Here is a 15,699-nt window from a genome sequence, read left to right as displayed (position 1 = left end):
TTAATAAAATAGCACTTTTGCTTGGAAGAAACTCAGCTACTTGGTGAATTCCAGTTCTTTAATTGGTGACTAAGCACCAAACTAATAAAAAACTGCACTTATTCAAAAAAAAACTCACCTACTTGAAAGTTTCCAAGTCATTTTAATTGGTGATTGAGTATCAAGAATAAATAAAAAAAAAAGTGCTTTTGCATAGAACAAACTCAGCTACTTGGTGAATTCAGAGTTTTTTAATTGAAAGCTGAGTATCAAAATTTAATAAAAAACACTCTCTTATAGAACAAACTTAGCTACTCGATAAATTCAAGTCTCTTAATTGGTGACTGAATATGAAAGCTTAATAAAAAAAACACTTTTGTATAGAACAGACTCAGCTACGTTGTAATTTAGAAGTCATTTAATTGGCGACTGACTATCAAAAATTAATGGGAAATCACTTATCACTTTTGCATAAAACAAACTAAGCTTCTTTGCAAATTTTGAATTTTTTTATTTGGTGACTTGCTGTCAATAATCATTAAAAATGTAGTTTTGCATAGAACAAACTCAACTATTTGTTAAATTCCAAGTCTTTTAATTGGTGACTGAGCATCAAAAATTGATGCATAGAACACTTTTGCATAGAACAAACTTAGCTACTTTTTAAAATTCGTGTCTTTTAATAAGAAATTGAATATAAAAATTAATGAGAATCATTCTTTTATAGAACAAACTCAGCTACTCTGTAAATCCAAGTCTCTTAATTGGGGACTGATTTTGAAAAATTAATAAAAAGGCACTTTTGTATAAAACAGACTCAGCTACATAGCGAACTCCATGTCTTTTAATTAGCCACTTTTTCAAAAATTTATTTTTTAACAAAAATAATAAAAAAGCACTTTTGCATAGAATAAACTCAGCTACTTGACAGTTTAGAAGTCATTCCATTGGCGATTGACTATTAAAATTTAATTAAAAAGCACTGTTGCATAGAACAAACTCAGCTACTTCGTAAATTCTGAATCTTTTAATCAGTGACTTGGTATCAATAATCAATCAAAAGGTACTTTTGCATCGAACAAACGTAGTTACTCGATAAATTCCAAGTCTTTTAGTTAATGATTGAGCATCAAAAATAAGTAAAAAACATTTTTGCATAAGAAAAACTCAGCTACTTTGAAAATTCCAAGTCTTTTAATTGATGTCTGACTATCCAAAATTTAATTTAAAGCACTTATGCGTACAACAAACTCAACTACTTGGTTAATTCTATGTCTTTTAATTGGTGACTGAGTATCAAACATTAATAAAAAAGTACTTCTACATAAAAAAAAAACTGAGCTTCTTGGTAAAATTCAAGTCTTTTAATTGGTTTCTGGGTATGAAAAATTAATAAGAAGCACTTTTTCATAGAATAAACTAGAATTTTGTTTTTGAACTTAGATGATGTTATATGCAAGAATTAAACTTGAATCAAGGAAAATTAGTAAAAAAAAGCGTTTTTTATAAAACAAACTCAGCTTTTTGATCAATCCAAGTTTCTTAATTGCTGACTGAGAATGAAAAATGAATAGAAAAGCTCTTTTACATAGAACATATTCAGCTACATGTTAAATTCCAGGTCTTTTAGTTGACGACTAAGTACAAAAATTACTAAAAAAGCAATTTTGCATAGAAAAAACTCAGCTACTTGTTAAATTCCGAATCTTATAATTGGTGACCTGGTATCAAGAATTAATAAAAGAGTGCTTTTGCATAAAACAAACCAGCTATTTTGTAAATTCTAAGTCTTTTAATCGGTGACTGAGCATCAAAAATTAATAAAAAAGCACTTTTGTATTGAAAAAACTCAGCTACTTGGTAGATTCAAAGTCATTTAATTGGCTGCGTATGAAAAAAACTGAACGCTTGGTAGATTCCAGGTCTTTTGAATTGGTGACTGAGTATCACAAATTAACAAAAAAGCACTTTTGCCATGGAACAAACTCAGCTACTAGGTAAATTCGAAGTTTTTTAATTAGCGACTGAGTTTCAAAAACTAATAAAAAAAAGTACTTAACATAGAACAAACTCAGCTACTTGGTAAATTCCAAGTCTTTGAATTGGTAACTGACTATCAACAACTAACATGAAAAAACACTTTTGCAAAGAAAAAACTCAGCTACTTAATGAATCCTGAGTCTTTTAATTGGTGACTGACCATCAAAAATTAATAAAGAAATTACTTTTGCATAGAACAAACTCTTTTGAACAAATTACTTTTACATGCTACTTGGTAAATTCTGGGCCTTTTAATTGGTGATTGAGTATCAATAATTTAGAAAAAAAGAAAAAAATATCAAGAATTCATAGAAATTTTTTTTTTTACAAAGAAACAAACTCAGCTAATCGGTAAATTCCAGGTCTTTTATTTAATGACTGCTTATGAAAAATTTAAAAAAAAGTGCTTTTACATAGAACAAACTAGCTACATAGTAAATTCCAAATCTTTTAATTGGTGAATGAGTTTCAAAAATTAAACAAGGTAACATCATCTAAGTTCAAAAACAAAACTCTAGTTTTTTATACAAAAGTGCTTTTTTATACTGCCCTAGGAATGACCCATGGGCGGATACTACACAGAGTTACCTTGAAATAGTCGTTGATTTGGATTAAAATCAAATAGTTGTGGGTATCAAGCCATGGCTAGTTGTAAAAAAAGCCAAGACAGATAGTCCTATTGAGTGAGAGGTGAATCTGGCATTAAACCCCTTAGAAGGATTTTATAAAAATGATATTAGTTCATTTGTTAATAGAAATGTCTATCTAATATCAGTCCATGCGTCATTCCTAGGGCAGCATAATAAAGTTGTCTTACAAAATAAACTAGAATTTTTTTTGAAGTTAGATGATTTTACAATTTAGAAAGATGCTTTAAACAATGAATGTGCCCTGAGTATTAAAATTTAATAAAAAAATTGCATAGGACAAACTCAGCTACTTGGTATATTTTAAGTCTTTTAATTGGTGAGAGTATCAAAAATCTATTAAAAATTTAATAATTTTTTTTTGCATAGGACAAACTCGGCTACTTGGTATATTTCAAGTCTTTTAATTGGTGAGAGTATCAAAAATCTATTAAAAATTTAATAAAAAAAATTGCATAGGTCAAACTCAGCTGCTTGGTAAATTTCAAGTCTTTAAATTGGTGAGAGTATCAAAAATCTATTTAAAAAGCGCTTTGCATAGAACCAACTCAGCTACTTCATTATTTTTTCGCTTTATTCATTTTAGATTCACTCTCACACTATTGATTACAAACGAACTGACACAGAAAAAACCTGTTCACCTTCAACAAAGAAAAAATAATGACCAGCATACATTTAAAATTCTCATTTCTCATTCAGTCACCAATTAAAAAGACTTAGAATATACCAATTGTCTAACTTTTTTCTGTGCATAAGTGCCTTTTTATTAAACTATGATCTCAGTCACCAATTAAAGTCCCAAAAGTTCTAGGTTGAAAAAATAACAAAAAAATATCAATAATCAATATCGATGATATTAACTGGTAATCAATAGTCGATAATCATTAATGGATAGTCGTTAACCATTAATGATTTATCAATAATTTACAATTAATAATTAATATCAATAATCAGTGCTCAGGACCATTATATTACAAAAATGATTCCTGCCCTGTTGTTTTCAGTACAATTTTTTTGACAAAAAAGAATATGTATATCCGGCAAGTCTTTCAAATCATAGCCTTATGCACATTCAATGGATGATGTCAAAAAGTGACGCTTAAAACGAGTTTGCTAGCGTCACAAAAACAATATATTGATTGCCTAGAATGCATTTTTAAGAATATAATTTCCTCTATGACTTGTTAGCTCAGTTGAGCAACATGTCATTCTTTTACTATAGGAAATAATGGGTCTCATATTCCCTTCATGCGTTAGACATAAACTGTACAAAAAATAGAAAACTACTTATAAGCTAACAATTTTTCTGGCTCAGTTATCATCTCAAATGACAAGAATTGGGATTTTTTACAGAACTTATTGTATTGTTTCAGCGACAACATGAATGATTAAGTAATATTAGATAATGCATTATTCTTGAAATTCTTGGAAACATGCCAAGGAATTACCGTAAATCGGGATTTGGGCCCACTTTTATTTATTATATTGTTTCATCGAGAACTTAAATGATTACACAATACTAGATAATGTATCTTTCCTGAAATTCCCGGAAACATGTCAAAGGAAGTTCTTGGAAATCATGTGATGTTCCTGCTTTTACTCTTTGTATTGTTCACCGACGTCATAAATGACTGCGCAATACTATATAACGCATCATTCCTCAAATTCTCGAAATTCTTGGTAATCGGTTTGCTTATTCTTGGAATTATGCCTAAGAAGGGTTCCCGGATACAAATCGCTGGTAGTATTTACCAAAATCCAAATCCCGCTGAGAAAATAAACTTCCCAAGTAACTAGTTACGATATTGTGACACTTACTATCAGTTGGCCAGTCTCCCAGAAACAATACATTAATTGTAGATAACGTCGAAGACCACACTACCTTTCCATGACGAAAATATAATATTTCAAAATAGGGACAATACCTTTTAATTAACAATGGAACAAATGTAAAAATTTTAACTGGATATTTCGAACACATATACAGTGTCTATCATCAGTGTAAAACTAAAAGACATTAATAAAAACAAACAAAATGTATTCGCAATAACCTAATTACATACAGTTTATTTCTCTTATTGTTTTCAATGCAATAGTGGAAGTAAATCTCCTTGACTTTTTTGGTTCGAATTCATAAGATTTATCTAATATATCAGGTGAACAGAGGCAAAAGCTCTTAGGTGAAACAAGATTTACCTTATTTGACCTCAGTAAATTATCAAAAATTAAATTTAATCCAATTCACCTATACCTCTGTTTATGAAATTATTCTTGAATATTTTTTTTTATTTCGATTGTTTTCCTGAAAATTTGCTTTAAACCTTGGTTCCTAGAAATCAAAGAAACATTCTCAAACAAAATACAATGGTTTGGATAATTATAAATATGCCCTGATAGAGACGACGTGAAATTATCGGGTTAATAATTTTGCTTTAAGAACGATTAAATAGAATTATGATGTTGTAAGAACCTCATTTTTAAATTCTGGTCAATACGTACCATATAAGAGCTTCGACAAGCGCATGTGTTGTTATAAACCCCACTTTGTCGCTCTACGAAATTTCGATCACTTTCCAGAATTTAAAAAGCGAGCCAAAGTATTACTACCTTTTAAACTTACCTTTAAACCATTATTTTGTAAAATTCTTTTAAGTTTTTCAATCAGCCCTGGAACATATGGTAAAGAACAAAAATCATCTTTCTTTTCAGTTATTTCCAGGATAGTGTTAGAAAATTCTAGAAATGTTTCTTTCATATCGAAAAAAAATCTGTTCAATTAACCAGCCTGGGCAATGGTTAATTATTAAAATTTCTTTTAACAACAATAATTCCTCCTCAATGAATTTTGTGGAGCAAATTCTAAAAATACGATCAGTTAAGGATATGATTAGAACAATTTTTACTTGGCTAAAAAAATTTTAGTTTTTATTTTGATTTCGTTTAGACATCTTGTTAGATTTAGCTCACTTCATTTAATGAAAATACCTTGGAATAACTTTCTTTAATATGAAAATATATGTCTGAGATACCATAGACAATAGGAGTACTCTGCGCTTTTATTCATGGCAGTGTTACAGAAAGAATATCTGGCATGTGTTCTCAAGAAATTTCCTTACTAATCGGAAGTTGCAATAACACAATATGTGCATTAGCCCGCTTGTAACCATTGAAGAGTTTCGTCGAAAAATATGCATATATTGTTTCCGGTAAATGTTAAATCTTTCCTAGACATGTTTAGTTGGACACGATGGACTAGCAACTCCAATAGCACATTGGGATATGTTTTTGCTTAGACTAATAAGATACTTGTGGACTCGGAATGATGGGGTAGCTTGCCGCACGGAATGATGGGATACCTTGGCGGTTGAATGTATTGAGGGGAGACAACTATGCCTTAATTTTGAAAAAGTTCTTGTTTTGGTATTTATATTCAACAATTCGAAAAAAGTGGAATCACGCACATAAGATTGGGAAAAGTATTTTTTCCATCTCTTTCACTTTCATAAATTGATGACCCTGGATTCTACGCTGTATTTCTAAATTCATAAAAGCTCATTTTCACTTTTCCAACTTATACGATTAAGATACACCTATGTTATAGTTATCGCTCCTTAATCACCTTTGAATAGATACTTTATCTCACTAGACCGCTTTTTTCAAAATATATGTCTGATATACCATAGACAATAGGAGTACTCTGCGCTTGTATTCACGGCAATGTTTCAGAAAGAATATCTGGCATGTGTTTTCAAGAAATTTCCTGACCAATCGGAAGTTTCGATAACACAATGTGTGCATGAGCCCGCTTGTAACCATTGAAGAGTTTCGTCGAAAAATATGCATATATTGTTTCCGGTAAATGTTAAATCTCTCCTAGACATGTTTAGCTGGACACGATGGACTAGTAACTCCAATAGTACATTGGGATATGTTTTTGCTTAGACTAATAGGATACTTGTGGACTCGGAATGATGGGGTAGCTTGCCGCACGGAATGATGGGATACCTTGGCGGTTGAATGTATTGAGGGGAGACAACTATGGCTTAATTTTGAAAAAGTTCTTGTTTTGGTATTTATATTCAACAATTCGAAAAAAGGGGAATCACGCACATAAGATTGTGAAAAGTAAATTTTTCCATCTCTTTCACTTTCATAAATTGATGACCCTGGATTCTACCCTGTATTTCTAAATTCATAAAAGCTTATTTTCACTTTTCTAACTTATACGATTAAGATAGACCTATGTTATAGTTATCGCTCCTTAATCAACTTTAAATAGATACTTTATCTCACTAGACCGCTTTTTTCAAAACATTTTTTTTTAATTTTCGGTTTCATTATTCAAAATATTCTTAGTTTAAAAATTTCTAGCAACCATGAGGATGATTGAATTCATGGCATGAGCCCTTTCTGCGTGTCCCACTTTTCTCTGTAACTCTGTAGAGATTAGTGGCATACAGTTCTAGATAGCTTCAATTTCCTACAAAAAGCAATGAAGAGGATCATTGTCAAAATGAGTAGCATAGACACAGCTTTTTTTCAAAAGGTTTTTATAAAATTTTCGGTTTCATTCTTCAAAATATTCTGATTTTTAAAATTTCCAGCAACCATGTGGATGTTAGAATCAAGGTTACTATCATGGCAAAAGCTCTGCCCATGTGTCCCACTTTTCTCTGTAACTAAGTAATGATTAGTGGTATTAACAGTCTCTAGTTACCTTTAATTTCCTATGAACAGCAATGAAGAGCATCATTGCCAAAATGAGTAGCATAGACACAGCTTGTATTCCTAAGAAAATCCATGTTGTCAACGATGGTGTATCCTCATTTTGATTGGTATCCTGGACCTAAAATACCAATAGGTTAATTTATGCACCAATTTAATTCTGCTAATATAGCAATTGCATATATTGAGCCGTGAATATAGGGGGGTCACACCCCGTGGCCTGGGTGAAGCTTAATTTGCATATTGTGAGTCTACATAAATGCATATATATCCACCATAAAAAGGGGGAATATACCCTTTATATCGAATGTAGTTCCACCTGAGTGGTATAAAAAAGAAAAAATGTTAAGCAAAAGTTACGTTTGAATGTCGGCGTACAAGTCTGTCTAGCCTTTAAGTACTTTAGCCAGCCACCCCTTTTCCTGCTTCCTAAAATACTGCATTAATCACTTAAGGTATATCCAAAGAGTCACAGGACTCCACGTGTCTTTAATAGCATAGCTAGGGAGAGAAGGGCACGGATATTACTTGGCATAGGTTCTGAAGTTGGCTCTAAACTGGAGTTTTTGCTTTGTTTATTAATTCTGTGGTAGTGATGGGAGGGGAATATCAGTATTATCCTCAGGTACTGAAAACCCTGCCTAAACCACTTCTTGTTCACTATAAACCTTAAGCAAGGACTTGCTGAATATCTGCACATTCCAAAAAAGTCCATCGACAATAGTCGGTCAAATAAAAAGAAGTATCAATCCCCTTCGTAGGGTCAAGGGGAATTTGTCTCTGTTTATTCAGTTTAATCACTCGCAAAAAGTTTTCTCTGGTCAGCCAATCAGATAACTCGAGTTTTTCTTTATTATTATCATTGTCAACCTGTTTTTGCAACAATCATATCCTAATATTTCTGCTTACGTCAAAATTTGTTCTTATTGTCATGAGGAAAAACTTTCAAGATGCAAAATACCAGATTTTCACATTTTTGACTTTTTTTTAGGTGTGCGTAAAAATGAACATGGTCAATATTTTTGAACAAACTTAGAAATAAGTTCTAAAAAAAATCTCCCCTTGTGGATCTGAGACAATGTTCAAGAATAAACAAAAATATACACTTCTTGACAAAGCTTTTCCAGTGGACAGGGCTTTTGTTGTAAATTCAACTCAATATTTGCTATTCAATATCTGCTGATAGTATGATTAATGAGTTTCTTAAATATGGTGGCTCTGAGGTTAGGAATAAGCTACTGAAGATTATGAACATGATTTTTGAAAAAGGGGAAGTACCCAATGATTTTATGAACACCTTAATTAAACCACTGTGTAAGAAAGGTGACAAGAGTGAGTGTCGTAATTATCGAGGCATTAGTCTGGTCTCTGTAGGTAGCAAATTACTGAGTAATATGATACTTTTTAGACTGAGACATGCTGTAGACAAAGTTTTAAGGGAAGAACAATGCGGTTTTAGAAAAGGTAGAGGATGTGTCGACCATGTTTTCACTCTTAGGTTAATAATTGAGAACCCCCTTCGTTGTCAAACACCTTTGGTCCTCAGTTTTATCGATTATGAGCAAGCTTTCGATTCTGATGATAGAACAGCGTTAACAAAGGTCTTGTCGTTATATGGTATACCTGAAAAATACATTAAAGTGATTTGCGCTATGTACGAGAATAATACTGCTGCCGTTAAGGTAGGAAATGAGGTTAGCAACAGGTTTTGTATTAAATCAGGAGTTAAGCAGGGTTGTGTTCTATCCCCCTTTATATGGATCATTTTGATGGACTTCTTCTTAAGGAGCATAGGAAAGGCAATTGGAGACCATGGAATCAAATGGGGAGGAAGAACGCTCCTGGACTTAGATTATGCTGATGATTTAAGCATATTAGATGAAAATGTGAGCAAAATGAATGAATTTTTAGATGTTTTACGAGTTGAGGGTGCTAAAATAGACTTGAAAATTAATGTTAAGAAGACTGAGTCACTAAGGCTAGGAATAAGTGAAGATGAACAGGTTACATTAGGTAACGAAAAGATTGATCAGGTTAGGAGCTTCAGTTACCTTGGTAGTATTATTAGTAAAGATGGTCGGAGCAGTGAAGATGTTAAAAGTAGAATAGCTAAGGCCCAGGGTGTTTTTTCACAGTTAAAAAAGTTCGAAAGAATAGGAAGATAAGTCTACCAACCAAGATTAGAATATTGGAAGCTACAGTGATGACAGTGGTCAAATATGGCTCTGAAGCATGGGCACTCCGAAAAGCAGATGAAAATTTACTAGATGTTTTCCAGAGAAATTGCCTACGGATTGTTCTGGGTACCCGGCTGACTGACCGTATTTCAAACAGTAGGTTGTACGAAAAGTGTGGTTCAATCCCGCTTTCTGGTGCTATAATGAAAGAAAGGTTGAGATGGCTAGGCCACGTTCTACGGATGAAGGATAACTGATTACCGAAGATTGTCCTTTTTGGCCAACCGTTTGGGGCTACACGGAAAGCAGGTCGTCCTTGTCTGGGTTGGGAGGATGTCATAAATAAAGATTTAAAGGAAATGGGAACTTCCTGGGAGGGTGTAAAGAGGGAGGCTTTAAATAAATTAGGTTGGAGGAGGAGCGTGCGTAGCTGTGTTGGCCTCAGGCGGCTTGGTGCTGCAGTGAGTTATTAGTAGTAGTAGTAGTAGTAGTATTTGCTATTCAATGTTAGCATTTATATCTAAACAAATTTTCATTTTTTTTTTTTAGTCAGTATCTTTTGAGTTGACATGTACGTGAAATTATTTCATGGGGGGATGGGGGTTAAACGATAAAAAAGAACAATTTTTTTGCTAATTTGATTCACAAACACCAAAAACAAGAAGAGCAATAGGGAATTTTTTAAGACAGTGAGAAACAAATTAGAATGAATATTTCAGCCCTATGTCCTAGGGCCGTCCTCAGCAATACAAATAAGAAAAAACAACTTACAAGAGGATAAAATCAATAAAACTAAAATGAACAGTTTTTCAAAACAGTCCCAGCATCCTTACCTCAGCGAAGTTCAACCAGGACTGATAAATAAATTGTTATGAAACGAGGCAATCCATTGAAATGAAAGATTTTATTGATTTGATTTGAAATCGTTTATTGATTTGATTCAGAAGTACCCAGAAAATTTAGAAAACTTAAGATGTTTCTGTGGGGAAGATCCTGAGGCCCCCTAGCTACGTCCCTGACACCGCCTATTGAACTATCGCAGGCTGCCTCAGCGACTTAAGGTTGATGCAAGCTGGGTAAAGCTTCCTTACCGTTTCAATAGACCTTTCCACGAGTTCTTGGATTACTTTTAATTTTATATTAATATTTAGGGAAATCACAATTCGTTGTGCTCTAGAACTTGAAAATATAGTTAGACTTTCAAAAAGCATTGCAATTCTATAATATTACTTCTATTGTCCAAGAATGACTTAATTTATTTCAGTACTGTTCCATTTAAAAGAAATTCAATATAAGTAGGAATTGTCCAAACTTTCACAGTTCAATTTAACAACGATCTATGTATGATTAAATTAAAAAAAAGTTTTTTTTAACTGAAAGTAAGGAGCGACATTAAAATAACAGAAATTACTCCGTATATGAAAGGGGCTGTTCCTTCCTCAACGCCCCACTCTTTACGCTAAAGTTTGACTCTTTCTCTCAACTCTACTTTTTGAAACAGTAAAAAACCTTAGCATAAAGAGCGGGGTGTTAAGGAAGAAACAGCCCCTTCTTCATGAAACTTATATATTTAAAATCAGCATTAAAATGCAGTTCTTTTGATGTAACTATTGGTATCAAAATCCCGTTTTTCAGATTTTCGGTTACTATTGAGCTGGATCGCTCCTTAATACAGTTCGTTACCACGAACTGTTTGATTCGTATTGAAAACATCGATCAAGGTTTACTTTCAGAGCTCATAAGAACACAAAAGCTGGGGTGCGTAAGGATTAGTGTTTGCACGGGAAATTCAAGCGGGAAAATGAACAGAAAGCCTTTTTGTCTACTCTCCACATTTCTGCGTCGCAAAATTCGGTGCAATTTTAAACTGAACTAACTTCTTCTTTCCTAGAGGATGGGCCAATCATACTTCAAAATTAGTATCTTCAGTCATAGATTTAAATTTCTTAGCAAACTATAGTAGAAGTAAATATAACAATCATAATTTTTCTTAGAAATGCAAACAACCAGGTTTGTTTTCCCCTGGACGCATTTTAAGTATATTTAAGTGGGAAAACCATGATTTTCCAATAATTCTCTCTGATTTTTTCAATTCTATGATTTTCTAAAGGGGTAGGTCCTTCTTTTCAGCGTTGCCAAGTTGAACTATGAAAATAAATAAGAAAAACTAACAATTTGAATTTCAAAACGCTTTACATCATAAGAACGTCGAGTTTTGACAACATGTGGATTCCTAAGGGTTGCTGCAGCTTCAAAATAAAACGACAACTACGTAAGCTACTTGATGCCATATAATTTTAGTTTATATTAAGCTGATTTTCACCTTCTTCTCTTTTTAATTTGGTACCTGTTATTATCAAAAGCTGCACAACACATATGCAGGTCTCTTCTATTAAAATTGAAATCCCGATTTCTCCTAACTTTTAGGAAATGAACTGACCATCCATGCCAAGACAAAGATATAATCTAAAAAAAAAAAAAAAAAAAACAGGTATACGACCAGGAGAAGGAAAAAGAAGATGAATAACACGATAGATACTTTGTTTGTATAAAAATCTAGGCCTCTTCAGTGCTAATTATAGGAACAAACAATTAAAAGAGAAAATGTAAAATCCAAAATTTGCTAAATTAAAACAATAAAATCTAAAACTAAGAATAAAACAAGGAAGAATTTGAATAGCTCTCGTGAACACACAAAAGCAATTGGAAAAAAATATTTTTTTTCTTTTTTTAGCACTATTTGTTAATTCTGTTTTATAAATCTCATATGTTATGAAAATCTTAGAGAAAAGGCAGTATTACTAGCAAATGCGAGAATTTAGCAGACAGAATATGTGCAAGTACTATATAACATACGCCTTAAATGTAACTTTCATGAAATGACATCCTATTTTTCCCAATCAATTTCGGCTCTCGCCAAGATGGCGGTAAGAGCAAGATATGTCGACAAAGGGGCGCACATGGGGTTGGATTCAATTGGGTGTTGATTTAAATGGGGCTGAAGTAAACTGGGACTGAGTAAAGCGGGTTTGAGATAAATTATGGTAGAATTTAACGGTGGTTAGGTTGACTGGGGGTTTTGTGAACAAAAACAAATTCTATTTAATAATCTAAACAAAAAGTATCCACGAATTTCAGAAAACTTAGGATTTTGAGAAGGAAAGGCTCCAAAACCCCTCCCTAAGTATGTCTCAACCTTAGACTTCGTCCCTTCTCATGAAATAAAATCGACACCGCATGTCAAGAAAGAGGCGTAATCAGCTTTAAATTTAATTTGATTTTCTGTAAAATTCTTCTTAAATTTAGTATTGTTTTATAAGCTCGAAAACCAGCTTTGAAAAAAAAATCCAACTAGCGTGGTATATATATATAAAATCACTTCTTTAAATTAGCTAAGACAATAAAATTACTGTTTCTGATGCGGAAAAAAACACTCTCCCCGTCTGAAAAAGTAATAAACAGAACTGCTAAAGTATCCTATGCAATTGTTTTTATTACAGGAAGTCGCGGTTCAGAGTCTACGTTATTATACGGTTGGTAAAAGTCGGATCATTTTTAATGTGGAATCTAGCTATTAATCCTGTTTCAAAAAGATTTCAGGGCCATTCTAGTTATAATGCCAGTTGTAATCCTTCACAATTCACCAATTTCAATTTTCCTGCAGTAAAAGCTACTACCAAAATCTATACAAAAAATTTTATCTTTCAAACGTGCTGTCGTATCACAGAGAAACAGACAACATACCAGTAAAAAATTGTTTGTTCTTTATAATGGCTTAATGAAAATATAGAAAAAAGCTTAGTTATTCTTGTTGTATTATTCTTTGATTTCTTTAGTTTCGTTGTTATTTTTTGTTCCTTGTTCTTTTTTCGTTCTTTTACTGTGTTGAACATATACTATGTTCTTTGTTTATTTTTTGTGTTCATTTTACTAGCCTAAAACATGACGTAGCAATAATGGGTACATACAGCAACGAATGAGAAGGTTGATTTGTTCAACTTCTCTTTCTGACATACCCTAAAGAAATGACATGAGCGGCTCGCACGAATATGTCGAATATGTTAAATGGTATGAATGAATTACTTACTTTCCTGTTTTTGACAAGTTTTGACAAAAAACAAATCAGGCATTCCCAGTAGCGTCAACTAAGGGGATGGGGTAGGAAGTGGCATGTGATTTATAGATTTCTGGAATTTTTCTTGAAAAAAAATGGATAAATTTGTCCCACCTTAAATTTTGATAATACGTTTTGCCCTCCACCCTAGATTTTCGTGAATCAATGCCAGTGCGCACTCTACACTTGATTAGATCAAGTGGGCACTCTCCCAAAATTAGATCGGAATACTAAAATATTATCTTACGTATATTATTAAAATTCAAACTATGGAAAATTCTGAATACATATGTAAAATCAATAGGCAAATGCACCAAAACAAAAATGTTTCTGTTTCTAAGTCTAACGTCATTGTTACTTTTTCTTACAAACACCGCTCAAGGGTATGTTTAGCTAAGCATCAATTTATAGCCTTGGTTACTTGGACGAGTCACGGCTGCTTTTAAAAGCAGTAAGACATTATTGCTGTCCTAGCCGTGGCGTTAGCACGCTAGATTTGAAATTTAAAAAAAATCTCAGCCGGTTTCTAAATGGGTACCTGAAGAAATCTGGGGAAGGCGAACATGAAGGGTGTTCAAAAGCAACATATTATTCGGCTCGTTATATGTAAATAAAAGGAAAATATGGAGAGAAAAATATTTAGGGAGGGCAAATTCCCCTTTTCCAATCCCAAAATGATGCCTCTGTCAATGCAGATATTGTTGTCTTATAGAAATTTTTAACAAGACGAACGGAAATTTGATTCCAAATGAAAAATTGGAATTTCAAACACTTGACTTGTATATTGAAATGTGTACAGACCCTGGCCAAATATGTAAAGTAATATTCACCTGTTTTCCCGTTTTTTTTTCAAATTTAATCTGCATGTCTCAATTTAAAAATAAACTTAAGTCAGCAAAAATTTTCTTTATGCTTAACCCTATCAAACAGTTCGTGGTAACGAACTGTAGTAAGAATCGACCCGGCTCAATAGAAACCAAAACTCTAAAAAATTTAATGATCTTATCAATAGCTACATCAAAAGAATCGCATTTTAATGCTGATTTTAAATATATAAGTTTCATCAAGTTTAGTCTTACCCATCAAAAGTTACGAGTCTGAGAAAATTTGCCTTATTTAGGAAAATAGGGGGAAACATCCCCTAAAAGTCGTAGGATCTTAGCGAGAATGACACCATCAGATTCAGCGTATCAGAGAACCCTACTGTAGAAGTTTCAAGCTCTTATCTACAAAAATGTGGAATTTTGTATTTTTTGCCAGAAGACAAATCACGGGTGCGTGTTTATTTGTTTTGTTTTTTTTTTGTTTTTTTTTCCTAGGGGTCATCGTATCGACCAAGTGGTCCTAGAATGTCGCAAGATGGCTCATTCTAACTGAAATGAAAAGTTCTAGTGTCCTTTTTAAGTGACCGAAAAAATTGGAGGGCATCTAGGCCCCCTCCCACGCTCATTTTTTCCCAGAGTCAACGGATCAAAATTTTGAGATATCCATTTTGTTCAGCATAGTCGTAAACCATAATAACTATGTCTTTGGGGATGACTTACTCCCCACAATCCCTGGGGGAGGGGCTGCAAGTTACAAACTTTGACCAGTGTTTACATATAGTAATGGTTATTGGGAAGTGTACAGACGTTTTCAGGGGGATTTTATTTTGTTTGGGGGTGGGACTAAGGAGAGGGGGCTATGTTGGAGGATCTTTCCTTGGAGGAATCTGTCATGGGGGAAGAAAAATTCAATGAAAAGGGCGCAGGATTCTCTAGCATTACTATAAGAAAACAATGAAAAATAAACATGAAAACGTTTTTTCAAATGAAAGGAAGAAGTAGCATTGAAACTTAAAACGAACAGAGATTATTACGGATATGAGGGGTTCTAAAAATACTTTAGCATAAAGAGCGAGGTATTTAGGAGGAGATAAATACCTCGCTCTTTATGCTAAAGTATTTTTAGTAATTTCAACTATTTATTCTACGGCCTTTCTGATTCAGGGGTCATTCTTAAAGAATTGGGACAAAAC

At 33.0% G+C, this 15,699-nt stretch overlaps 2 protein-coding genes across 4 annotated transcripts in view; one reads left to right on the top strand and one right to left on the bottom strand.

Annotated features, from left to right (window-relative positions):
* The window catches only part of LOC136033549 (protein EFR3 homolog B-like), a 77,916-nt gene that overhangs the window by 2,655 nt on the left and 59,562 nt on the right, over nt 1-15,699 (top strand). The window lies entirely within an intron of this gene.
* The window catches only part of LOC136033548 (metabotropic glycine receptor-like), a 129,131-nt gene that overhangs the window by 111,521 nt on the left and 1,911 nt on the right, over nt 1-15,699 (bottom strand). For all 3 annotated transcript variants that reach the window (XM_065714289.1, XM_065714290.1, XM_065714291.1), the window contains exon 2: nt 7,384-7,512. In XM_065714289.1, coding sequence (XP_065570361.1) covers nt 7,384-7,512 — 129 coding nt within the window. The remainder of the gene's footprint in view (nt 1-7,383; nt 7,513-15,699) is intronic.

This window comes from Artemia franciscana, chromosome 12 (assembly GCF_032884065.1).
Source record: "Artemia franciscana chromosome 12, ASM3288406v1, whole genome shotgun sequence".
NCBI classification, from domain to species: Eukaryota; Metazoa; Arthropoda; class Branchiopoda; order Anostraca; family Artemiidae; genus Artemia; species Artemia franciscana.
The sequence above is the reverse complement of the archived record's forward strand: the minus strand, read 5'-3'. Positions and strand labels throughout refer to the sequence as shown.